Source organism: Aphelocoma coerulescens, chromosome 3 (assembly GCF_041296385.1).
Source record: "Aphelocoma coerulescens isolate FSJ_1873_10779 chromosome 3, UR_Acoe_1.0, whole genome shotgun sequence".
NCBI classification, from domain to species: Eukaryota; Metazoa; Chordata; class Aves; order Passeriformes; family Corvidae; genus Aphelocoma; species Aphelocoma coerulescens.
This window is the reverse complement of record NC_091016.1, coordinates 114,399,581-114,425,613: the sequence shown is the minus strand read 5'-3', so window position 1 is coordinate 114,425,613 and position 26,033 is coordinate 114,399,581. Positions and strand designations below refer to the sequence as shown.

At 38.5% G+C, this 26,033-nt stretch overlaps 1 protein-coding gene across 1 annotated transcript in view; it reads right to left on the bottom strand.

The window, feature by feature from the left end:
* The window catches only part of VSNL1 (visinin like 1), an 88,070-nt gene that overhangs the window by 22,674 nt on the left and 39,363 nt on the right, over nucleotides 1-26,033 (bottom strand). Inside the window, exon 2 of the mRNA XM_069008632.1 lies at nucleotides 24,844-25,010. Within this exon, the coding sequence (XP_068864733.1) occupies nucleotides 24,844-25,005 (162 nt within the window). The 5' untranslated portion in view covers nucleotides 25,006-25,010. The remainder of the gene's footprint in view (nucleotides 1-24,843; nucleotides 25,011-26,033) is intronic.

Sequence of the window (26,033 nt, the reverse complement as noted above, 5' to 3'; positions counted from 1 at the left end):
TAGGCTTCATAATCTTAATTGGTTAATATCAAGTACTTTATTGAAATCATTAATAATTTAGTCTCATTATTAAGTACAATATTGAACAAGCTATTAAACTTGCTAACAGGGGACAGATAACCTCTTGAGCATCAGGCTCAGAGAGACTCATCATTGCATCTCATTGAGTGCCCATGTGAATTATCTGATACATCAGAAGGTTTCAGTGCATGGTGGTATCTTTCCTCCGTGAGAGTATTATGTGGATATTTTTTATATAAAACTTGTAGATTTTTTTTTTTTTTTGTGACTTTTAGTCCTCTGTTTTAATTGTATGAATCAGGGACAGAGACTCAAAACTCATTAGGGGAAGACAGAAAGACAGATGCAAACATGCACACAGCTCAATCACATGATCTTTATTTCCTAAAGAAAGACAGCAAATATTGCCCAGACAGATATGACAGACCAGCTCTAGGGCCAACCAGTGACCGTGGCCAGCAGCTGTGACACAGCACAGCCCAGCATTGCTCCCTTTGCTCAGCATAAGAGAGGTGAGGTTGAGGGAGACTGACAAAGCCACATCAATACCAAGTGTCAAGGGGACCTTAATGGGAGCTTAGAAAACTAAGTTGAAATAATACTTTCTAGTGGTGGTAAGATTGCATCTCAACCCCCAGCACTTCAAGGCACTACTTTATGAGCTCTAGAGGAGACTGAAACATGGCTTTTGTGGAAAGGTTTGATTTTGCTTTGGTGCCCTTCTCCAGGAAGGGTTCTCCATCCCAGGAATCAAAAACTGACAGACACAGCCATCTTCAGCCCAGGTCATCAGATGCTTCCTGGGAGCACTATTAAATCTAAACCTCCCACCTTCCTGGACATTTTTCATTGGAGAATCAGCTCTCTCCTGAAAATATTGGCTGAAGTGACTGAGCTCACCCTCCCACTGAGCAGGCACCCAGAAACACACCTTCTGTGAAGAAAAAAGGAAAAAAAAATTTCCTCTTGAATTTGGCCAGTTAGGTTAATTGTACACTTTTTGTTTCTTTAACATCTCTATTATGCTGGTACACCCAGGATCTCTTGTGGACACGCTGGTTGCACAAATTCTCCCCAAAAGTGCTCTTCATCTATACAGGCTGTTCACGCTCCTTTTCCCAAATTATCCCACTAAAGCAATTCACAGCTCTTGCTGTGGAAGTGCTTCATTTCTTTGAGACAGACTGTCAACACCTGGATTTCACTTCTGAAGTCTAACAGAGGGATGTGTAACTCATAGACCTTACCACTGAATCATCCATCCTGGGTCCCTCTTTCTTGGCAAAGGCAGACAAAGAGTGTTCTTCTCTCATGCTGAGAGAAGAAATCAAACCTAAGCACACATGCTGTAATAAACTGGACTCTGACTTGTAAAAAATAAGGCTTGCCATGCAGAACAGCCACTGCTCACATAGTTTATTGACTACACACAGCATGTTGAGCCCTCCACTAGCAGTGGAAAGGAAAATAACAACTACATTTTTTTGGTTGCACACCATGGTGGAGGGATAGCTCACTGACATCAATAAGCCTTTTTGCCAGAAAGGTTCTCTTATACACAAGAGGAAGATCTCTTTTAAAGACTAAGCCAATGAGAGGAAGACATCCTTAATAAGTTAAAAATATGCCTCAGAAGACCAGCCAATCATTTATTTCATCTTAATCTAGTGATGGTTGGTTCTCCAGAGGAATTAAAGACTGCTTTGGCAGTTGAAACCATCTCAGATTTTGGACTGTTTCCTCCAGTCTGACTGTTACCAAAACTGTCCATCTGGCTTCTCCTTCTATTTGTAGATGGCTCCCATTTTACAAGTGGACTATTTTAGCAGGAGGTTGCTCCTATTTTCTCTGTAGGTGAAGCAGCATTGCCAGCTTCACAGCTCTGTTCCTCACTCCCTCAAAACAGAACAGCAATTTGCAAGGACACTTTTGGGTGACAGCTCAAAGAGGACAGGAATAAAGACTACCTGCTTTTTCTGGATCTGTCCTATGGTCCCAGCTTCAAAAGCTGCGGGTTCAGGAGTGACAACATAATCCCTGTCCCCCGAGGAGTCCCAGCTGGGATCATGGTGAGCACAGCTGCCAGCACAACCATTGGCAAACACAACTTCCCACTGTCAGAGCAGGTGCAATACAGGGTCTGCTCTCATCCAAAATCAGGGGGATTAACGGATTCATTCTCTTGGATGTTAACCCAAGGACACAGTTCCTCCATTTGCAACAGTACTACTGGAAAGAATGATTAGTTGTTGCCTTGACTGATGTCATCCAGATGTGGTTTTTCTTAGAGTCATAGAATCATTTAGGTGGGGAAAAACCCTTAAGATCATTAAGTCCCACCATTAACCTGATTCTGCAAGACCATGACTAAATCACGTCCCTAAGCACTATGTCTACATGACTTTTGGCTCTTTTGTTTTTGTCTTTTTTTACTTAAAAGCCTTTTATTTTTGACCCATGATCCTATTTATCCTCAGCCCCATCTTGTATTTCACCTTCTCCCTGGATACATTAGCTCAAATTCCTTCAGTTAAGTTAAAACATGGGAGTGCAGGTGAGAACATTCATTGGAAGTGCTGGCATGAGGAATAATCAAAATATTTAGAGGTTTATTTTTCATCCCATGGTTTTTCTCCACTGGTGCTGATGACACAATCTCTTTATTCCAAGCACTTCAGGTCGGCGCCTTCAGGCACTGCCATTCAAGAAGTAATGTTATCCTCCTTTATGAGTCATAATACAGATGAGAAAAGAAAAAGGTAGCCATACTCTGTGAGATAGCAATTACTGCTCTGAGAACAGCAGTAAGATTTTCAAATGAGATTGGTTCTCCTTACAGCTTTAAACATATCCTTACGAAAAAAAAAAAAGGCTAAGAATACATTGCCCTTCAAAACAACATCAACATAATATGGTAAAAAAAATAATAAAGTATTATGAGGCACAGGAATCCAGAAAATCCAGTTAGAGACCCCATATGGATGTTAAAATGAGCAGTTGAAAGGCTGGGCTTATCTGAGGTGTACTTGTTTCTCAAAGTTCCTCTGCACTCAGTAGAGATATCCTTGTTCTTGGTGGTTCTAGGGAGAATTTGTATCTTGTTTCAGTAACTTTTCTATAAAAAATCTAGGAGACACTAATTTTAATCTGGTGAAGGGCTTTGCTATATTCTTTGGAAAGTCAAGGAAATGGTATCAACTAGATTATCTGTACACAGATGTCCACCTAGCCCATCAGACACCTCTAAGAGGTAAGGAAAGAATACACAGTGTTGACTCTCACCCAGCAGACTGTAAATACATAAATAGCCATGGATACATTTCAGACTTCATACTAGTGATGCTGACAGGGGAAATACAGTAAAATTGGACAGGGTTACCTGAGTGCTGAACAAAAAAAATTGTTCAGTCAGACTGACCCATTGATTTAATCTGAATTTTTGTATGTCATTTGTTCCATGTCATTTGCCATTTGTTTTTCTAAAAATACAGTGTGGTTTTATTACAAAAAAATAAACTAATCCTATTTTTAAAAAATTCTGCTACAAATCCAGTTGTTCTATTCTTATTGTGCACAGCCACAAATGCGTATCTTTTTTATTTCTGCACAGCATTTTGTTTCATTGTTTTTCACAATCTAAATATTTTGCCCCAAATGTCACAACAGTTTTGTTGCCTCATTTCAACAGTTTTGTTAGTAAAACAGTGTGTACCAAAGTACAAACAATACATGTGAAAATGCTTTGTCTCTTACAACAGTATTGCTAAGGGATTGCATGTATATACGTTGGTTTCAAGACAACCAAGGGAACTAAAGAATTAGGAATTTATTGCATAAGCTGCCTGGCTAAATGACATTTTATGATATTTATATTCTCACCAAACTGTGTCCTGAAGTGCAGAAAAGTGTAACCATTTTGTAGGAAACTTCCCTTAAATGCTTTAATAAAGACAGTTAAATGTGTTACTTGGCATATAGTGTTATCCTAGAGGAAGGAATGCCTTAAGGAATTATAAAATGCCTTCAAAAACTAGGGAAACATACAAACAGATTTTAGAAGAGAATAAAGAACTTCTGTTGAACATAATGAAAATCTGTCACTTTCTCTGCTCAAACAGTTTGAACTTGCTCATCATAAACTTTCTCTGTCCTACAAAAATTTGTCTTCCCACTGTTAGCATCATGCCAGCACTGCTGCAGAATTCATTTGCCTGTCAGTTGTCCTGCAGCCTTCATGGTACCTCTTTCTTCATTGTAGCAAGGCACAAATGCAGACTGGGTCTTCACTTCAAGCAGTGGATTTTACCTGTTACCAATTACAGTTTTGGAGAAAGCAGTGTTACACGTTCTTCCCACTGCAGGGTAGTTCCTCCTTTTCAAAATGTCTCCTTGAAGTCTGCCTGTTGCTACCCAAGGCTTGACAATTAGGCAGCTGGCCCTTGGGTTGAGGTTTCTGGGGCTCTTGGTGTGGTTTCACTCTTCACATTTATTCTCATGGTCCGTTCACCTGCTGCATGCACCGCCTTGTCCTCCAGTGCAGGCTACTTTGCAGGGTAAAGACAATCTGTATGCCTTGTGTTGGTACAACACTACTGATCATGCACCCTTAGACTTAAATGCTAAAGCCATTAACTGCAACAGCATTTCTAACATCCAAACCATTTCTTAGAAACAGTCCCACCCAACTGAGCCAAAGCCGAGACCAGAAACACCGATGGAAAAGAAAGCAAATCAAGCCTTTGAAAAGCACTTGAGACTGACTCCTTTCTTACCCAATTATAAATACCTTTGTCTCTAAAAGAAGCAACATCACTATGCAACATACAATGAACCAAACTTGGATGGAACTAGATGATCCTTAAGATCCCTTCCAACCCAGGCCATTCTATGATTCTGTGATGTAGAAATATTATGTGCATTAAATTAAATTTTCTTGGTGATGTTCTCCCTATTCCTTACTCCCCATTATCCAATACTGCATATATACCTAACACTTCTTGGTAAGGTTTGGCAAAGCAAAACCAATCTGACCACAGTGTGTTTTCAAGAAAACATCACCAAAATATAATCAATTGCTTGATTTTCTAAACTTTCTCTAACATATCACCCTTATTCACATGTTTCTAGAATGGAATTGTATTCTTCTTACACTGCCACATTTCTACATATTTCCAAAAACACATTCCTCACTAGTTATTTTAAGTATCTTATACATCTGTATTTCTATCCATCCTCTTTACAGACCTGGGATTTAACTCCAAGCTTTGGCAGGTAACTCAGCCCCGTTGCTTAGCAGCAGCTGAGCCACATGTAAATGCAATAATGGAAATTCTCGCGGTTACAAAAGTGGAAAGCCTTTGCCTGCTAACAGCGGATGATTATAAATCGTCTGGGAGTGGAGTAAGTGGCACTATTAGATTAGAAAAATTCTTTCCAGCAAAATACAGTTTTGAATACAAATCCAATTGGCCTGACACAAGTAATAGAGACTGAGGCTAAAAAAGCAAGAGTCAATATTTAATTATGATTGCTTTTATATATTGACTACTCCAGTATTTTAGCCATCATATGATTACCTGTAAAATAGGCCACTCTCCATTTCATTTAATGGGTGAAAGAATGGATTAATGAAAGACAACCGCAAAACTTTCACCGCCTTTATAGAACTGGGATTTGTTGTTATCTGTTTTCATTAAATCTTACTTTAAAAAGCATTGAACCAAGTGTCAATGTGGATCCAAAGCCAACTGCTTAGCACTCCACCTTTGCTCAAAAAAAATACCTGTTTTAATCTGCATTTGACAGATCCATATGCTGACAGAAACATGCAGATTACAACTCAAGCTTTCTAATTCTATGGTACCATCAGCAGAAAGGTCTCCAAGCTGAAACAAATGAACTTGAGAATGACCACAGACAATGATGAGAGTGGTCCCTTTCTACATGTACTTCAGTATCTTCTGCATTGCCGGCATGTAACATGTTGAGGGGTGAGCCCATACTCCTCATGCAATTTAGCTAATTTGCATCTAATTTGTCTAAATCTGAAAGACAGCTATGAAAGATGAGAATCCCTCTATAGTGAAAGGAGAATGGCACTTCCATAGCATCATTAATTTCTTAGAAAAATAAAGGTTTATGGTCAGATTAATTCCTTTGAGAGCTCTCCTTTGGTCCATCAGCTATTAAAGAAACAAAGGTGGTTCTGTATAAGGCAGACAAAATGAATAATGCCAAGGAACTACCTCTGTCTTTCCATTGACTCGAGAGCAGCCTGAATAACAAACTGGCCTTCAGATGGCATAATTAATCCCAACCCCTGACTCTTTGCAGAATCTCAATGGCAGAGATGAGGGTGACTAAATAATCAACAATCTATGGGAGAATGCCCTGGATTTTAACTGACAGACCCCGCATATCATCCCCAGAGGTGCAAATAATCTCCTGAAGATTAATTTATGTCTATTTCCACCTCCAACCCAGACTGATTCTTACAGTCTGTAAAACAGTTATTTTGATACACAGATCTTGTTCAGGATTTCTTTGACCTAAAGATAATTTAAAACCCGATATTTTACTCTACAGTGCCACATTCCCTGAGTTCTAGCTCCATTTGTTGTTTATACCTTGCATATTTATACATGGCACAAGATTGTTTTTCTTCACTGAACTCTGTTCAGGAAAAGGAAGAAATAACAGATTTTCCTATTCTAAATATTTCACAAAAGGTTTTATTTATTTCCACGGAATGTTATTTATTTGTGATTTTTTTCTCCCTTCTAAGTATGATGGTTTGTCAGCTTGTGACACTCATTTTCTATTCATTTTCATCAGCTGTGTCTCTGGCTCCCATGAGAACACTTTAATTTTGTTGCATGGCCCAGAAATATGATAATCAACAAATATTTCTAGGCCAAATCCATTGTCACAGTGTCAGCAGGCTCATGTGAAATACTGATGCAATTAAACACTGATTTGCCACTCCATCTCCCAGCAAGACAGATATAAAATACAGTTTGGTTTACATAGATCTTTTTAAATTATCCCCTTTAAAAACCTTATGAAAGATAATTGGTTATACTGAAGAACTGAAACAGGAAAAATGCTTAATACTTTTACGGTGTTTTGCATTTTACTGCTGTACAAACATTAACTAATTAAGCATCACAATACCCAAGTGAGGAATGGAAGGAAGCATTATTATGGTTATATATTATAATTATACTGTCTCATTTAGAATTTCCTGGGTTTTGACTTTTAAAGTAATTATTATAATTATCACAAAACTAATAAAAAGTCAGAAACTATTTTTTTTCAGTATGAATATGCTATAAGCTAAGCAAATAAATAGCTTACAAATGCCTAAAAGCACACTTTTTTCCATGTATCTCAGCTTCCATTTTCCCTTTGTCCATTGAGTGAACAGGATTTGATTTTGTTTCCACCAAAGGGGAAGAAAAATCTTTTCAATGATCACAGTGGATCCTTGAATTTAACAACAACAAAAAGATAAAGAATGTGTGAATTAAGATTATCTCTGTGATTTTTACCATTCTCATAAAACATTATGAGATCTTGATATAAAACATGCTTATATGTTCCAAACAACATTATAAAATCTGTATGATATTTTGCAATTGGGACTAATTTTTAATTATTATTGTTATTATGCAAAATTGCTTTTCTCTCCAATACCTCTTACCAAGGTCTGGATTTCTCTCCCCAATTCCAGACATCTAACAGCTCACTGGCACCCTTTAGACACAGGTAGATAAGTTCTTTCCAAGAATGATTTCTGCCATGTCTCTCATACATCTATCTCATAATGAGATAATTTTCCTCTGGAAGTGCCTTTGCTCTCCACTAGTAGCCAAGTCCCATGAATTTCTCCTACAATACTGCAATTTTCAAGATCTATAGGGATAAAATCCGCTTTATCAACCATACAAAACTGTCATACAACATTTGAATGTTCAATTGGCTCCATCATAATAGCTAGTCACTGCAAATTCTTAGAAGTCAACCACAGCTTGATCATCCTCTGGAAGAATCTTCCTTATAAGGCCATAATCAACCAAACAATAATTTGGAAAAGGATCTCATGTGGTTTCTTTTTAGCTGGAAATATAGTTTCCTTCTTTTTTTATTATGTAGGATAGACCTAATAATAATAATGTTTGTAGAGTGGATCCAGCAGGAGAGAAGAAAGAGAAGTAGTCTAATGAACCCAAAATATACACAATACTCTTTTGTTGGCAAGTGAAGTTGGAAAAATAAATAAACCAATAAAGATCTGATAATATATCAAGCATGTCAAGCCAAGATTAATAGAAGACACAACAGAGGGATGGGATGCCACACAGAGGGGTCTGGACAAACTTGAGAAGTGGGCCCAAAAGAACATCATGAACTTCATTAAGGTCAAGTGCAAGGTGCTGCACATGGGTTGGGGCAATCCTAGATATGAATACAGATTAGGAGAATTCTTTGAGAGCAGCCCTGTGGAGAAGAACTTAGGGGTTCTTGTGTGTGAAAAGCTGGACATGACCCCACAGCCCAGAAAGCCAGTTGTGTCCTGGGCTGCATCCAAAGCCCCATGGGCAGCAGGGCGAGGGAGAGGATTCTGCCCCTCTGCTCTGCTCTCATGAGACCCCACCTGCAGTGCTGCATCCAGATCTGGGGTCTCCAGCACAGGAAGGACATGGATGTGTTAACAGCAAGTCCACAGGAGGCCACAAAGGTTCTCCGAGTGCTGGACAGGCTGAGAGAATTGGGGTTGTTCAGCCTGAAGAAGAGAAGATGCTGGGGACACCTTATAGCAGCCTTTCAGTACCTTAAAGGAGGCTTATAGAAAGGAGGGAGAAGGAGTTTTTATATGGGCAGACAGTGACAGGACAGGCACAATGGTTTTCAGCTGAAAAAGAACAGATTTAGATTAGATGTTAGGAAAAAATTCTTTCCTGTGAGGGTGGTGAGGCACTGGCACAGGTTGCCCAGAGAAGCTGTGGATGTCTCATCCCTGGCAGTGTTCAAGGACAGGCTGGATGAGGCTTTGAGCAACCTGGTCTAGTGAATGGCATCCCTGCCCATGGCAGGCAGGTTGGAACGGGATGATCTTTAAGATTCCTTCCAACTCAACCAGTTCCATGATTCTAATATTAATAGATTAGTGTTCCCATCTTGCAATCTAGAAACCAGCCATAGCTCTACTCAGCCTGATAGGCTTCCACCTAACCAAACCATGGCTGGAGATGGTGCTCAGATGATTTGCCAGTTAGAAAAGGAAATTGTCATCAAATGCCATCAATAGGGGTTTTCTGCAATGTAACTCCTTTTCTGCATCAAGTTGCCAATACAATCCTTGTGCTAGTTATAGATAGTGTTTTGACTGCACTTGCTCCATGACACTAGAAAGACCATCTGGCTAAACAGATGTGGTAATCTGATTTGTTTGGCCAATGAGCTGAAAAACCCACAATGGCTTGAATGGGAGTTCCCAGGAGTGCCCAATCCAGCATCTTCTCCTCTGTGCTTCCAGATACCATGTTTATCACTTCAGGAACAGCTTAATAATGGATTATTTGCTTGTGAGAGCTACCAAGAGAGAAGAAATTTCCACACAAGAGACAAAAAGAGGTGACCATATTTTCATCACAAAAAAAATTAGTCATAAGGCCATCTGTCATTCTTTTGCAGTGTTTCATATGTTATAAAACAAGAAACTGCAAGCCAAACCTTAGTCCACAGGTGTCAGGTCTCCCATGGATTTGAAGAGAACCACTGGTTATTCAATCTGTTTATTTATAACCTTATCTAAATTCTGCACTGCAGGTCTTCTCAGAACCATGTGTTTTATTATAGATGTATAACCTTAAATATGGAATGGCTTGTCTATATAATGTCCCCCTGCCAACATTATCTTCAGCATCTGTCTCAACTTTTAAGACTCTTCAGTTTATAAAAATAAATGTAATTTTAGATCTTTCAAAGTCTACAGCAAGTTTACACTTACCCAACCTCAATTTGTTCTCTTTTAAATTTACTTTCATTTCTCAAGCCTATACTGTTTGATACCACCATGTATATAACTTGCATTACTGCAAAAAAAGTTTAAAAAACTAAAAATTTACAAAGAATGCCCCCCCCCCATGGAATTATAAATTAGAAATTTATATGTTTTAAAGATTAAAAGGAAGGCATTTCAAAAATCTTTCTGGAGACATTTCATTTTAGGTCAAGTAAAAAGTCTGTATAGTTCCTTTTCTTGAAGTGTTTCTCAGCACCATTAACAATGAATAACAAATGCCCATTCATTTTGCCTTGCTCTGCAGTATCTTGCCAGTGTCTGTAAACTTATATGTCAGAAAAGTTTCCAGCTATAAGGTTCTCCTTTGCATAAAGGATTGGGTTGGCCTTCTGATATTGGACTGATATTGTCTTGAAGTAAGGAGAGAGACAAATTAAAATAAAATGACCAAGTCCCAATCATAGGCTGAATGAGCACAACTAACAGCAAGCTTCTCATTATGCTGAAGACACAAAGCCAAGTGTGCAGACGCTCAAAAGCTGGAGAAGAAAAGGACAGAGATGCAGACATCTCACCAGGCTTCACCACTCATCTAGCCAGTGGCCTAGGGAAGAAGGATAGGAGCTGGCTGAGAAGGAAAGAAAAGGACATTACGGTTAAGAAAAAATGGGATGTATCTGAAGATTCCACATGCCTGGCAGCCAGGATTGTATAGGAGTTTGGAGATGACAAGGTTGCATCTTCTGGAAGAAGGAGGGCACTTTGTTGCTTGAGGAGGAAAACATTTTTTCATTATATTGCATTTTCTGAACTTAGGATAGCAAGACAGCAAGAATTGAGGCTTTAATGCAATAAATGAGTTCTGGTAATTTTAAAAAGTACATTTTTAATCCATTATAGATTATATCAAAGAACTATCCTCCCTTTGGTCAAACTTACCCTCCACCATAGTGTTTCCACTTCAGTGTAAGTGTGACATGCACTGTTACCACTCCCTTTGGTTATACACTACGTGATCCACAGTAACTATGGACTGCATTTCTTGTAAAGAGTTTCTTTCTCCCTTTGTTTTTCTTTTGGCTCCAAGACATCCTGTCTGCATAGCAACACGACTTCAGCTGTCCCTTGACCCAGCTATTACACCAACGTGCTGGCAATAAAACCTGTGTGAGGCTTCTTCAGCCAGCAAGCTACGTGAACTCACTCACACCACCCACATACAGGACTACCATGGAATTTTTATATCATGTCTACATAAAAGGGAAGGAGAAAAGACACAAAATATTCTCATCCACTGATGTACGTTGCAGTGACATGGGCCAATCCACAGAAATCAGTGGTCCTCTTAGGAATACAAACTGGCTTTCACAGCATTATATGTGGAACAATACTTCTATGAATCTGGAAACATAAATATAGCCCAAAGTACTCTGGCAACATGTAAAATGCACACGCATGAGCCCAGAATAGATGAGAGCAAAGAAAATGATTGAGATGAACAGTCACGTGGAAATAAAAACACTGGGTACATGTATAGAAAATGGAAACAAATAACTGAAAACTGCCTGAAGGCAAGTACTACTGGTGATAATCCAGGGATAATGTTTTCATAGGGATTAACTGTTCTGGAGCACTTTTCCCATGTGTAAAGAACGACATACTTTTTATTCAGATAGGTTGATTTGGCAGTCTCTTTATTTCTAGCAAAAACTATTTATTGTGCCTGTGAAGAAAAAATTCCAACCTTGGACAGCCAGAATACAGTTGTTTTTTTCTCTCCCACTGATAATTGCCTGATGGATAGAGCTCAAGAGCTAATTTCCCAGAGATAGTCCACTTCTATAGGATTATTAGAAGCTTGTGTGCCAAATTAGTGATTTTGAATCTTGTATCTTTAATAAATTTGGCTACCAATTAACGTAATTTTTATACTGAATGTGTTCAATTCATCCTTTGGAAAGAGATTTCATTTCTTTGGCAAAATGTCATTATTCTTACAGACAAGTAACGACGAGGTACACCACTTTAAAAGAAACTGCTGGGTACAAAGACCAGCATTTACCTTTTGTTAGCAGTATTTTATTACTCAGTTATATTTCTGTGGACCTGCTGGTGATTTTCTGTAGGAGAAACTAAATTTTCTGAGAAAGAAAATAGGGTCTCCTTTCAGGTTGTTTCAGAGCATGTGCTCTTTCTCATGATTTTTCATGTTTCAAAGACACCCCAGGGTAGTAGATACAGGAAGCAGAAATATCTTTACTCCTACAATTCTTGGCCGTACATTAGAATAATCCCAGAATTTATGTCTCTGGGAAAATAACCTCAGGTCCATTAAACATCATTTTCCTGCTATACAGAAAAACTCCTGGGGAAAAGAATCTTAAGAATAAATGAGTGGATAGACTAATACACCACAGGGGCTAATTTGCGGCACTGAGAAAGCAATTCTAACACAAGGCCACTAATTTGTTGGGTTTCCCTTGTCATATACTGCATTTAATTGTAGCAAGAACTAATTGACAGATAAATAATTGCTTCTTCAAGCCAGGACTAATATAGCAACTTTATAATTAAATATTACTATTACTATTATAAACTGCAATTTTCAGCATCATGTTCTAGGCTTTAACCCCAGTTTGCTTGCTGGGCTCTTAAGAACCACAGTGTGGCAGAACCCAGAAAATGTACCTTTCTCAGGCCTGGTATTATCTGAAGTATTATCTTGTTTTCAAAAAACACAATCAACCAAACAAATGTCAAGCATGGAAATTATATTTTAAAATAAATAAATATCTAAAATATTTAAATATAAAATATTGGGAAGTTTGACTTCTAAGAGTAATAAATAGAGTAATAAGACATCCCTTGTTCTGTACAAATGTGCAACAGAAGAGATGAGATGAAAACAATTGTGCAATATCAGTACTGTGAAGCTGATGCTCAGCTGTACCTTTCTGTGGCTCTAGATACACATGAGATGGTGTGACTGTATTCCTCCAAGAAAACTGTGGGATTTGGTCACCACTAAGCAACTGTGAGCTCAGAAGTGATTGCCACCTAAATCACTTGTCCTACTCAAGAAGTCTAACGTGTGTACATAATGTTTGTTCCGAGTGTACCGACCCACACGTAATGTATGACTCAATGTGCTGAAGATGCTTTGTACTGAAATGTAGAAATTGGACCCTGAGGGAAGGATTTGTGTTTTCCTCCTGAATGAAATTAGGATTCCTAACTGAGCACAGGGAACAGCACCCGACCTGCCAAGGTGTGGGTGAGAGGGTAAGTGGGAAGCAGAGGGTAGGTGGGAAGCAGCGATTTCAAAGAAGAAACAGCTCCATCCTTTCCTGCCAGGGCAAAGGCATGTGTGTGTGGATAGAAGGACTCAGAAGGACAGAAGGAAGCTAAGGACATCTGCAGATCACCAGGACCACATCCAAACAGCATCACCTTCCAGAGACCAGCACTGAGCAGCTGGATGAAAAACAGCCGGCTGGAGTTTATTGTGGTGAAAACAGATCCATGCTAGGAGGAAGTACATCCCCGAAATTTATCTGCAGACCTGTGATGTCCTGTGAGGCTTTCACAACACAATTTCTTGTTTTAGTTGATCCATTCTTAAACAACTCCATCATTTCAGTTAAATGATATAAGCTGTAATTATCTGCACTGACGCATAAATTTAGGCACTGTAATTGCTGCAGTAATAAACACCAACACAATCAAAGTTTTTCAGAACTGAAAAGGTATTTAGAAGAGGGACACAGATACAGCCAACATGGACACGAGTAGTAGTAGTAGCCTGCGAACACAAAAGCAAATTCAAGGACTGTTCCTTTTGATCAGTCCCTGTGCATCTGGTGTTAGCACCAGGGACAGGAATCACACAGCCAAAATTCATATATCTTGGAATAGGGCTTCATCCATCTCCTACCCTAATGGGTTTGACAGGGAGGAGCAAACTAGAGAGTATCTGTCAAAGAAAGCTGTGAAGAGTCATAAGAATGCTCAGAGGTGTGTAATCTCCTAGTAAGGGATAACAGCAGTCCTAGGGTATATCCTACCAAATGAAAGGGGACCTCTAGAGCCATCTCGAAATAACTTCATAATTTAATATACTGTGGTGGTGTACTCCCCACTGATTCATTTATTAAATGCCTTTCACATTGTTCCTCCCCACATTCCCCTGCCCCTAGCCCTGGCCGCTCCCTCAGGATCTCCCTGTTGGTTCCTGTACCCCAACCCCGCCCATGTACCGCCCATGTATCACCCCTGAGAAGACTGCCCTGCGCCCGGACCACGGGGTCTCCCTGCCTCTGGGGGTAGCCAGAACAAGATGTGTTTAAAAGTCCTCTGAAACCCTCAGGGAGGGACCCTTCTGGCCTCCTTCGCCGTCACTGTGCTGTAAGGCTGACAGCTACCGGAGCAAGAGCGCGGGGCCGTCCGAAATGGACTGCGGGAGTGCGACAATGGTCACACTGCCCTAAGCAGCTCCACTGAGCTCAGGGAGAGCTGCAGCTTGCTAAACTCAACCTAGCATTACAACAATATACTTCTTCTGAAAGCAGCTGATAAGCTCCATATACAATTTTATTTCAATTAATGATGTAAGAACTTTAATTCCTTTTTTTGTTAACATGGAAATAATCCCCAATTGATATTCACTTTGAGGTGAACTGCAGTATTGATTTACACTTTTGTATATACTGCTCTTCCACTGGAATACAGGGAGATTTTATTTAGAGCTGCATGGTAAGTTCTGGGCTATTACATGCAACCAGACAGCCAACCTTCACAATTCCTTAACCTGGTGGATTTCACACCACACTTCTCTGAGAATGTTTCATATGTATTTTAGTAAAATGGCAAAATCTTCTCCTGTCTGATTTTCCTTGTGTTTATTACTTTATCTTCCAAGCCATATGTTTTTCTCATTTTGCTTTGTTTGTGATTGAATATAAAATTAGGATAGCTACCTAATTCTCATGCCAGGTAGCAGTAAGTCATCTCAATTCAGCAATCATTGGGTTTGTCAGTGCAAACAGTCTATTCCTGTGAGCCTTAATTAAACATGAAAAGATGGAAATTTACTCTCATTGAAGAAAAAGAAAGTTGATATCCCAAGGCACTGGAAACATTCAGGCTACGAGTAGTAGAAATCTGACTGTAATGTCAACTAATGTCTACATGATAATAAAAACTGTGTTTAACTTGGTAACTCACCGAGCTCCCAAAGACTTTTCCATATCACAGTACCCTGAAAAAGCACTTGATGTTTCATTGCCTGCACAGCTATAGCTTCCCACAGCAGCATGTGTTGCAGTGGTAACAGTGATTTCCCATCTCAGCACACCACAAGCAGATGGAGCAGGCTGACACAAGCAATGCCTGGCTGCGAGTGCCATGGTTCACTCTAATGCATCCCTTTAATTTTTGAGAGATTCATACCCAGCTACAGTGACCCACAGCTGTCCACCAAGTACATATTAGTAAGGTAAATTAACTTTCTGCAGGACGGATGAGTTTCCTGTGAGGAGAGAGGGAGGAGAAGGTGAGGCATGGAGTCAGAGACGGCGCAGTGGGGTGAAGGAATGCAGTTCAGAGCACAAAGTTCCTGCCCATACCTTATGAAATAAGAATGCTCTTTTCAGCTCCAGGCCTTGTGCACAAGTGAGATATTGAAAACACACTTTGATACTAGAGGAAAGCACTTCAATATTTAAAACTAAAAAACTTTACATCACAATAATTTACTCCAGTGCTGAAATGAAGTGCCCTGGTTTAATGCTTCCTTCAGGAACCCTGTAATACTAAACAGCTTTTTTTTTTGAATATATTAAACCAACAGAAATGTTTATAGTTCAAGAAATGTGACAAGAAGAAATCCCTGAAAGACCCTAGTTCACTTTCTCTCAAGTAACAAAAACACCTGCTTACTAGCCTTCAGAATAAGGCTGGTATCATCCTAAAAGGATGCTCTGCATTTCAAAATCCAAAATCCTTTATCTAAAATACAGGTTTCCACTAAGACATGGTCACAGTTTAACTGTAGAGCACAGAAACCTGTGTAGATCTAGATTAGATATTTAACATCTGGCCAGAAGTGCCATACTGATATGTGTATGTATGACTCCAGGAAGGCATTGCCAAGACATTCTGTAGGAAAAAAGAACAAACCCTCACTCCAAAGAATTGAAGTAAAGGACATTTATATTTTGACCCATGAAGTAATTTCAACCCTGACTTTGCAAAAAACATCAAGCAAACAGTTTAACCTTTTTGCATTTCAACTGTTCAGACACAATATAGAGATTTATGAGCTCCATTCATGATGATTTTATTTGATTGCAAGAGAAGGGAAGATCTCCAAAAGAAGACAGTCAATATTCTCTCTCTCTCCTGCACATCCTCAAGGATTTTTCACTGGTTTTGTGAATACTCTTCCTTGTGATGAGAAGGAAAGCACTGAGACGGGATGAAGGGAGGTAGGAAGCAGAAGTTTCAGGATGAAAAATGTCTGAAACACTTGACTTTGCAATGGATTGTATAGAGGTTGTGAACCACTGATCAGTCTTGATAGCTGCTGTGAGGACTGTGTAACAGTGGTAAAATAAGCATTGTTACAACAAATAGTAGGTCTGAACACGATAACAGCTATGGGACTTGGTGCTGACAGTTCAGGTTTTTTTCTCTGAGCACTTTTGTTCTTTGTGTTAGCAATGGCTCTCTCCATCCAAGCTGCAGCACTCCTTTACTACCCTTCAGATAACCTTATTAATAAATTCAGTGTTTTGCTTCAGAAATAATCACAGTATCCCAAATTCATTGTTTTGATTTCTCGGAGGAGTACAACATAGATCAAAGGTGAGCTGTAAAGGAACAAGGTCTCTTATAAAAATGCATGACAGTTTTGGAAACTGGTGATCTTCCTTCAAAACAAAAGATAAAGTGAAAGTAATTTGCATGTTATTGTTGGAAAATTTACCCAGCCTGCATTCTTTTATCAGACTATGGTGGAAACTAGGGCATGCATGTACATGGTGATATTTTTAAGCATTCCAGGCTGGATCATCTTGTCCTGTCTGGATGTACTCTCTTCAATGCATTGCAAGTGAGTTTTGAGTGCCTCTAAGAACCACATATAGCCACAGAGTTACAGTTATATTCAATACTTGGTAATAATCAGAGGTTTGGACTAAACCTTTGCATTCCACACATCTGCTGACTCTGTAAGCCCTGGAGATGCCATTAGACAGTTGGACTGCTTTTTGGATTCATGTGACCATGATTCCTGCCTCTTCCAGACACAGCGTCAGCATATGTTACTGATTTGTTCAAGCATTAGGAAGATTCTTTCCACTAGCCAGGATACTCCACAAGCTACTATTTGGAGCAATTAAGATTTAGCTGTTTAGATTTCATCTCTTAAATTTGTCTGATTTCCTCATTTTCCAGATTTACAGTCTCCAGAGGAGATTGTCTGGAGGATATGGGCCATTATATGCTCTGCAACAGAAGCAAGAAAAAAAATAAGAAAAAGTATTTCAGCCTTTAAAATTAGCCACTAGCCATAACACTGAGAGTAGAAAAGCACTTGTCCTTCTTTGCTTTTGAAACTTTTTTTAACAGCTTCAGGACCCTTATTTTCATCCCTTCCCCCCACCCCAGACTTAGTTTTTAAACCACTGTTGCCTTTAAATGACAGGTCCCAGTGTGCACATTCTTCGCACGTGATGAGAGGAGCTCTCCAGACTCCAGATCCAGCTTGTAGGACTGGACACTAATGGTTAATGGAGCTTGCACCAGACTTCACTGCACTCGGGTGTCACAACGATAAACAATTTTGGGAGCTCAGTACAGTCCTAAGAGCTTAAGTAAGGATCAGGAATGAAAACTCCCATTAGCTTCACTGAGATTAGTGTTTCAATCTAAACTGACTCCATTCCACATTGTTAAAGGCTCTTAGTATCCAGTGTTGTGATTTACAGCCATATTTTCAGAACTGTTTGCTACCCAGCATGCTGGTTCTCTTCTGGAAATTACTGTTTTCAATTTGCTTTGCAGCTTAAATGAGAATCCATGTTTATTTACTCTATTTTGTTTTTCAATATGGTTGCTGATCCTTAAAGCTCTGTTTACTAAAGACAGATTTTAAAATCTGTTCCACAAAATGATATTAAGTCCAGACATTATTTTTCCTGGGATAAGCACAGAGACAGAAATGCAGCAGAGAGGCACATTACCAGTATCCTCCCTTTCCCTGAATTGCTCAGTCAGCTTCAAAGTTAACACTGCCTTTGGGGTTTGTTTGATTTTGGTTTTAAAAGTAAGAAGCATTCTGGCCCTTTGTTTTAAAATTCATGGAGCACAATCTCAGCTTCTGTTTGAAATATATAATAAGCCTTTTATGTGGTTTAGGAGTAGACCTGCATTTTGGCACAGCACCTGCCTATTCATATCTATAAAGAGAAGAAAATGAATAATGGCTAAAGCAGTTTTGTATGGAAAACATCCAGGCAACAAGACCATGCCCTTTTTTTTAGCCAAGTTCTGTTTGAAAAGCAATTGCAGTCTCTTTTGGTTTTAAAGTTATCAGAGCCCAGTTTTAATACAGCTTTGGAGCACCAAGCACATTGCTCATCCTGAAAAGCACTCCCCAGTGATAGTGCTGAACCACAAGCACAGTTGCTTTTCAGCACACTGCTGTTTAGATTCTGCTGTATTAATTTTCTTTTCATAGGAACTTCACTGAACTTCTGGTGAAAAAGAGAATTTCTTTCTAATGATTTACAGTAATTGTATCAGATGTGCAGATTTGTATGAAGTGCTTAAGGAATGCATTAAGAATCTCTACCTCATCAACTGTTTTACAATCCCCACAAGCAAAACTTCTACTGAGGCCAGTAACATTACTGTCATTCCTGTCCAGCCCCTATTTCCCTATCTAGATATGCACTTACAGAGCCACATTGTGATGTCCCCAGACCAGTGCTATTTGTTGCTCTATTTGTTTGCATCAAACATTTCTAAAATAGCAATATTAGTTTTATTATTCTATATCAGTTTGAAAGATTCAGAAACACAGCAGTAATATTAACCAACTTAAAAAAATTTTAGAGTCATCTTTATAAATAAATACACATGATGTTTTCTTTGCAGTTAAATTCAGGTCATACATCCAGAAAATATCCTGTCATACTGTCCAGAAATACTGCTGGCATACCAGATGTGATCTGGAAGGTAGCAGCAAGGCTAAAGTCATTGTGTGGGTAGATAAGTATTTTTTCTAATTATATATCATATTTATACATTATTTCAAGACACGCTGTAGTTCCACAGTAACACAGGATTGGTATAATATGCTAAACATATTAATTATATTTGGCATCATATACCTAACACTGGTATAACATACCTTAGAAATATTCCTTTTATAGGGAGAGCTTAAGTGGCCAAAGCATAGTCACAAAACCAGCACAGCTCCACCAGTTAAGAAATGATCCCAGGAAACATCAGTTTCTGCCAGTACAGCAGCATCTGTGTTTGGGACATCTGTAAACACAGCTGTGCCATTCTGGAATCCTACTTTTTTACAGCCACTGAAAGCCTGAAATCCAGCTCTAACCTGATATTTTGAGGAGCTCTGTGCCATCTTTAGAAAGATGCTAATCTGTCTTGAAAGAGGCTGCAAACACACCCACTTAAATTTCAATAGATTTTTGAGATTCTTTTGTTCTACACATATTAAAATGAAGGAATAGAAATCAATTCCCTTCAAGGCCGGAAATGTGAGACAGAAGCAAAAAATATGATGAAACATTTGATTCTAATTAATGAATTTATTTTTTTTTCTTCATTTAAAAGTTGCCTATAAGACTCCAAAACATAGCTAAATAATATAGGTGCAATAAATTCACGAAGTTACTTATTTAATGTTAGCATTATATCACGATCACTCCTAACTGTACCCTTCCAGTTAAAGGACCATTGGTTCTTGTTTCTATTAATGCAGAGATATGCTTCTCATGTTCAGTGACCCAGTTCCAAGAAGTATCACAATATAGAAGCCTATTTTCCACTTAATAAACATGCATAATTCCTGTGAATATTAGCAGTGATTATGCACGCTTACACACTCTAGGGCATATTCATCTAAACCCAGGGAATTCAAAAGATCTGAAGGAAAATGTGTTTGGCCCTCTAGACTGCAAGAAACCCTGAAGAATGATAGGAACACTCAAGAGTTTTTTGTTGGTATATTTTACTTTAATGACAGTTTTGTATATTAATTCCTTAGCTCTCTGCCCACAATGCTAATGTAGCTTTATGCAAGATAAAAGAATTAAGGACTTTTTAGGAGAGCAAAAAGGAAAATTAAGACAGCCAGTAAGGATTAAGCTTAACAGTTAGGATATTCTCTTTGAAGAAGGAAATTCTAGGTTCCAGCTTGTCTGATGCTATTTCCTACAGAAAAAGAGGTTAATTGGGATATTTCCAGCAGCCCAGAAGGTCATATCTCATCACAGGTAGATGAAGGAGAGGGCAGGCAGTGCAGATTCAAACAGAGACATGATAATTCACAGAATGGGTAAAGTTGGAAGACACCACAGTGGGTCATCTGGTCCAACCTCTCCACTCAGGCAGGGTCATCCCAGAGCACATGGCACAGAACTGCATCCAGAGGGTTCTGGAATATCTCCAGTGAAGGAGACTCCCCACCCTCTCTGGGAAATCTGTTCCAGTGTGTGGTCACTGCACAGTAAGGAATTTCTTCCTCATATTCAGGTGGAACTTCCTGTGCACCAGTTTCTGCCTCTTGTCCTGTTTCTGGGTACCAGGAAGCAGAGCCTGGTCCATCCTCATGACACATCCCCTCAGATACTGATAGACATTGATGAGGTCCCCTCTCAGTTATTTCTTCTCAAAGCTGAACAGGCCCAGCTCCCTCAGCCTTTCCTCGTAACAGAGATGCTTCAGTCCCTTCATCATCTTTGTCACCCTCTGCTGGACTCTCTTCAGGAGCTCCAGCTCTCTCTTGTCCTGAGGAGCCCAGAAATGGACACAGCTCTCCAGATGCACCTTACCTGGGCTGAGAAGAGGGGCACAATCACCTCCCTCGACCTGCTGGCAATGTTCTTCCTCTAACTGATTCAGTTTTCTACAGCTTAAGGAGTACTTAAACTTCTGTGATAAAGGTAAGACAATTACATTATTTTTGTTACTTAAGAGAGAAAGCAAAAGGACTCCAGTCAGTTGATTTTGCCTTTTCTACTGTTCTAGACAGTTTTCTGCAGAAAGATGCAACTCTCATATGAAAATAGATGCATATACCCCAGAGAAACTTAGAATTTAGCACCAGCTGCTATGCTGAGCAATACCTTGTGGTTTTGCACATTTGTTTACAAAATGTTGGCTTGAGTTTTAGCTTCCTCAGAATGTTATCCACAGATTTGTCCCCCTCCCATGCTCTGTGCAGACCATCAGGACAGCTAACTCAGTGTTTCAGTACTTAGGTCTCTTTGTGGCTCTGGGCTTGCAGTATATAACCAACTCTTCAATAAACTACTCCAAAAACTGCTGAAGCATTCACTTCATTCAGCACCATGGAGGGAAACATAAGCCCTAACAGTTTGCCACATATTTTGTATCCCAAGAAGAATCTATCTACCCAAAAATGGACCAGTATTTTTAATGAACCTATGATACTGCAGAAATCATTAAATATGCAATAGTAAAAAGTATATTTCTGCCTATTAGCTGCTTATTTAAAAGGGGTGTTCTTGACTAAATATTTTTATAGATACTTCCACTAAAAGTGTTGCAAATAATTTTTCTGTAAAGTCCATTTGTGTAACTGCTATTTATTTTAAGCACTGGATGATTAGTATTCATAATGGAAATTTCAATAACAAATGTTTCCAAGCCAAACTAGAGTAATTCCCCCTTTAGTCAATACAGTCTTCATCTACATCAGTAAACAGCACAGCACAATTGATGCAAATATGTAGAGTTGGGAGAGTTCATGTTGAGGACCTGACATCCACATCACACATATTCTGGAGGTTCCATTTCAGACCAACTCAAGCTTTTTAGCAGGCATTAGATATAGTAACACATTAGGTGTGATCCCAGGACATATCTAGTTATGTTTCATTTAAAAAAACCCCAAACAGTTTATATGCCCTAAGATTGTGCACCCCACTCTACAGTTCTGATGGAAGAGAAGTGGAGATAACCAGGAAATTCACCTCAAAGTCTTGCTAATATAAAGTGTTTTGGATCTTTAAGCTGAGGGTATTTTCTACTGGGTGTAAGTAAAAAGAAAAGTTTTCTTTGCCTCTAAGTTAGGTGACCAACACCTTTTTATCAACACACACGAAAATGCACCACACAGCTCTCACGAACAAAGAAACAGTGTCATCTTAGGTCAATGTAAATTGGAAATGAAGGAAAGTCTTGTATTTTTTTTTTCAAAATATATTGATCTATGGAAATCTTCTTCAATAAAATCCAGTTCAGAACAACAGATAAATATCATCATTACAAATAAGTTCATGCAGAGGAATTACGAATCAATACATGCTTCATGTATTTTCACCCTGAATATACTTTAAGTGAACTGAAATGCAATAAATGTAATCATAATGATTTAGGTCTCCTGCTGGTGGCTCATCCTGGAAACATCAAATTCGCATCTGGGGGTTTATCTGCAGCCAGCAGCTGGGGCAGACAGAATGTCCTAAACAAGAGAAGCCGCCACCAGGCCAACACTCAGACTATGAGCTCCTCAGAGACATTATTTTACAAGCATTTCTGCAACACAGAGAGAAGTAAAGCTCTGGATTTACAACAGCTAATCGTATTTCTCCTCTGCAAAATAAGTATTTTGCCCTGTATAAACATTAAATATACGATGACAATAAACTGGACTAAATATATGGTGGTGCCATTACAGCGCAAAAATGAAACCCCACAACTACCAAAGCAAGGGAGGGAATCGTTTTTGATGTCTGTATCTAAAGATACACGAGGCTGTAAAGCTAAAAGCCGGATATTGCAGCTCAGTAAGACTACAAAGCTGTCTTCAAATTTCAAGAGCAAAATACTGCTTGCACTCTTCATGTTATTTTTTGCACTACCATCTCTGCAAGCATGATACTGAATTTACTCTCTGATATGTCTTCATGAGTAAAGTATCTTGTGAAATATCTATGAACGCTTCAAACATCCCTTTGAAGGAGGGAAGTCCTGGCAGTTCTGGCATGTTTTCAGAAGATGTTTTTTTCACAGCACACAAATTCATTAAAAAACCCCAACAACAAACAAACAAAAAAAAACAACCAACCCAAACCAAACAAACAAAAAACCACAACCCAAAAAAACCACCCAAAAACCAAAACAAACAAAGAAAAACCACAAAGAAATCAATCAACCAACAAAAACCAAACAAAAAAAAAAAAACAAACAAGCAAACAAAAAAACCTTTACTCTGATTTTCCAAAAAGAAACAATGATTTCTGGAGAGTTGACATACTTTATTACAAATTTTGTAAAGACCTTTTACTTTTCCCAGAAACAGGTATGAGAAATGACAGGATGTCTGCTCTTGCTGGATGTGCAGTGAGTACTGTTTAAAATGGGATTTATAAATTATCAGTCAAAAACAACCAAAATACCTGAGGCTCTACAAATTCTTTCATCTGAAAATATAATTCATTACAAACTCATTTGTTTCTTAAGAGAATGATTGCTAGGCAACATCTTCAGCAATAAATATTAAAATATGAAGACAGAAACTTATTTATGTAAGCTCAGTTAGAAGTTTTTGCTAGAACCGTTCATTAGAAAGAAAAAGGGTCTAGGTAGTAATTTGCACAGTGATCTGGTTCAAGGCTGAAGAAATTTAGGAAAGAACAGTAGCATACATGAGGGAAATGACAGTCCCACTGGTCTGCAAAAATTGTCATTGTGCTCAATATTAACTACTTACATTTGAAAGGCTGTTTTATTTTTATTCAACCTCACATTGTATTTACGAGCTGTTCTGATCCTACAGCTCATCATTGCCATTCAATATTTCTCCTAATTAACATTACTTTGAAGTCTCTGACCTTTAGGCAGACACTCAATTTTGAATTAAAATATAATTATCTTTGTAACATGAATACACTTTTTATGCTACCCCATGTCCTTCTTGTTACAGAATAAATACATAATAAATGTAAGGAAAAGACTGCACTGAACTTGGTAAAGTAATGAAAAATAAGAAGAAAATAAACTGATCAGCCTACTTTCCTTTCCCAATAAAACCGGAATGAAGTGACAGCAGGGAAAAAAATAGAGGCAATACCTACAGTTTATGGAAGAAATCCTTTGTGCACAGTGCATAATTTATCTGCAGGTCATACTATCATGAAACTTCACCACTTTTGTAATTGTGTCCAGCAATCATGGTTTATTGAACAGGACCACGGCCATCCTTTGAAGGTGAACGAGGTCCATGAATTTCAGAGTGCAGAGAATATATTATATTTCTTGTGAATAAATCACATCTTTTTTTCTAAACTTTTGGTTCCTGGTCACTATAGTTACATGAATCACTGGTGTGATGAGGGTAACACTTCCCACTCATCTCCTCATCTTCACCATTGCTTCTCCCAGCAAAGTTATTCCTTAGTCTAAATGGCCAGCAGCTCTGGACCATATGTTTGCTTTATATTACTTCATAACTTTTTCTACAGCCAAATAACTTACTTTTAAGTTAACAAATAACTTAGTAAATGTAAACAACTTACTTTTACGTAGAGCTGCTGAAACTCCTCAAGGTTCAGTCTACCACTTGGACAGTCCTTTAGAAATCCTTTGTACCACTGTTTTAGCTCGTGTTCATTGAACTCCGTGCTCTTCACCAGATCCTCCATCACCTCAGGGGCCAGCTTACTATTTTGTTTCCCCATTTTGCCTTAAGAAGAAATAAATGAATACAATTAGCCAAATCTGAACATTTTAAACTGGAATTAGCCGAACTTAACACTTGTTTTATATTCACTGCTGCTTTCAGTCAAACACAACTTCACAGATTCACTGGTGAACATGCACCTAAGTTATGCTTGAATATTGGAGGCTGAAAATAGTCAAAAAGGCAACATTCTTCTTTCATTTAGGAATCTTAAGGCCTGGAGACAGACTACTCATTTGCCTTAAAATTAGGCATTTTACAGCTTTTCTTTACAGTAAGATTGAAAAAGATTACTTTTATTTTATTTGAATGTAACAAAAAAAATTTCACAGATTCAGGGATGTCCACAGAATTCCTCTTTATCTTTGTCTTGAAAATATCTTCTGATATGACAGCCACATTAGCAGCTACTCCTCACATGTCCAAGGCTGTGGACAGACAGGCTGGTAACATACAGTGCTAGGTATTCCACTGGGAGGAAGCAATGCAAGAGTCCACAAACTTGATGACAAAAAATGATGAAACCAAACTGGAAAAATAAATTTAGTTCTTATATATTTGTACATATACATGTATACACAGACATATGCATAAATAGATGCATATTTATATATTTAATGCACAGTTGATAAACATTAGATGGTTTACATTTCATCACTGCTTACATTTCATCACTGTTAGCTCTGAAGACATTCACTGCACTTGTTATATACATTTTGTATACACTTAAGCATATTAAATATAAACCAGACAGAAACACAAAATTATATTTGACCAAAGACATCCTTTGAGACAACTTTAGGGAAAACCTCATCTTTAACTTTTTCCCATTTTGCTACAGTTTTTTCATGACAGATGTCTTTCAGTTACTTTTTAATCAGATGACAGACAGCACTTAACTTGTCCTGTAGAGAACTGCAAAGCGATGAATAATTTCTTTCCTGAGCCTAGTTTTGCATTTCCATTTTTATCTCCAGTATAGCATCTGTGTCTAATGATTGCACCACACTGAATGCATTGATTTCT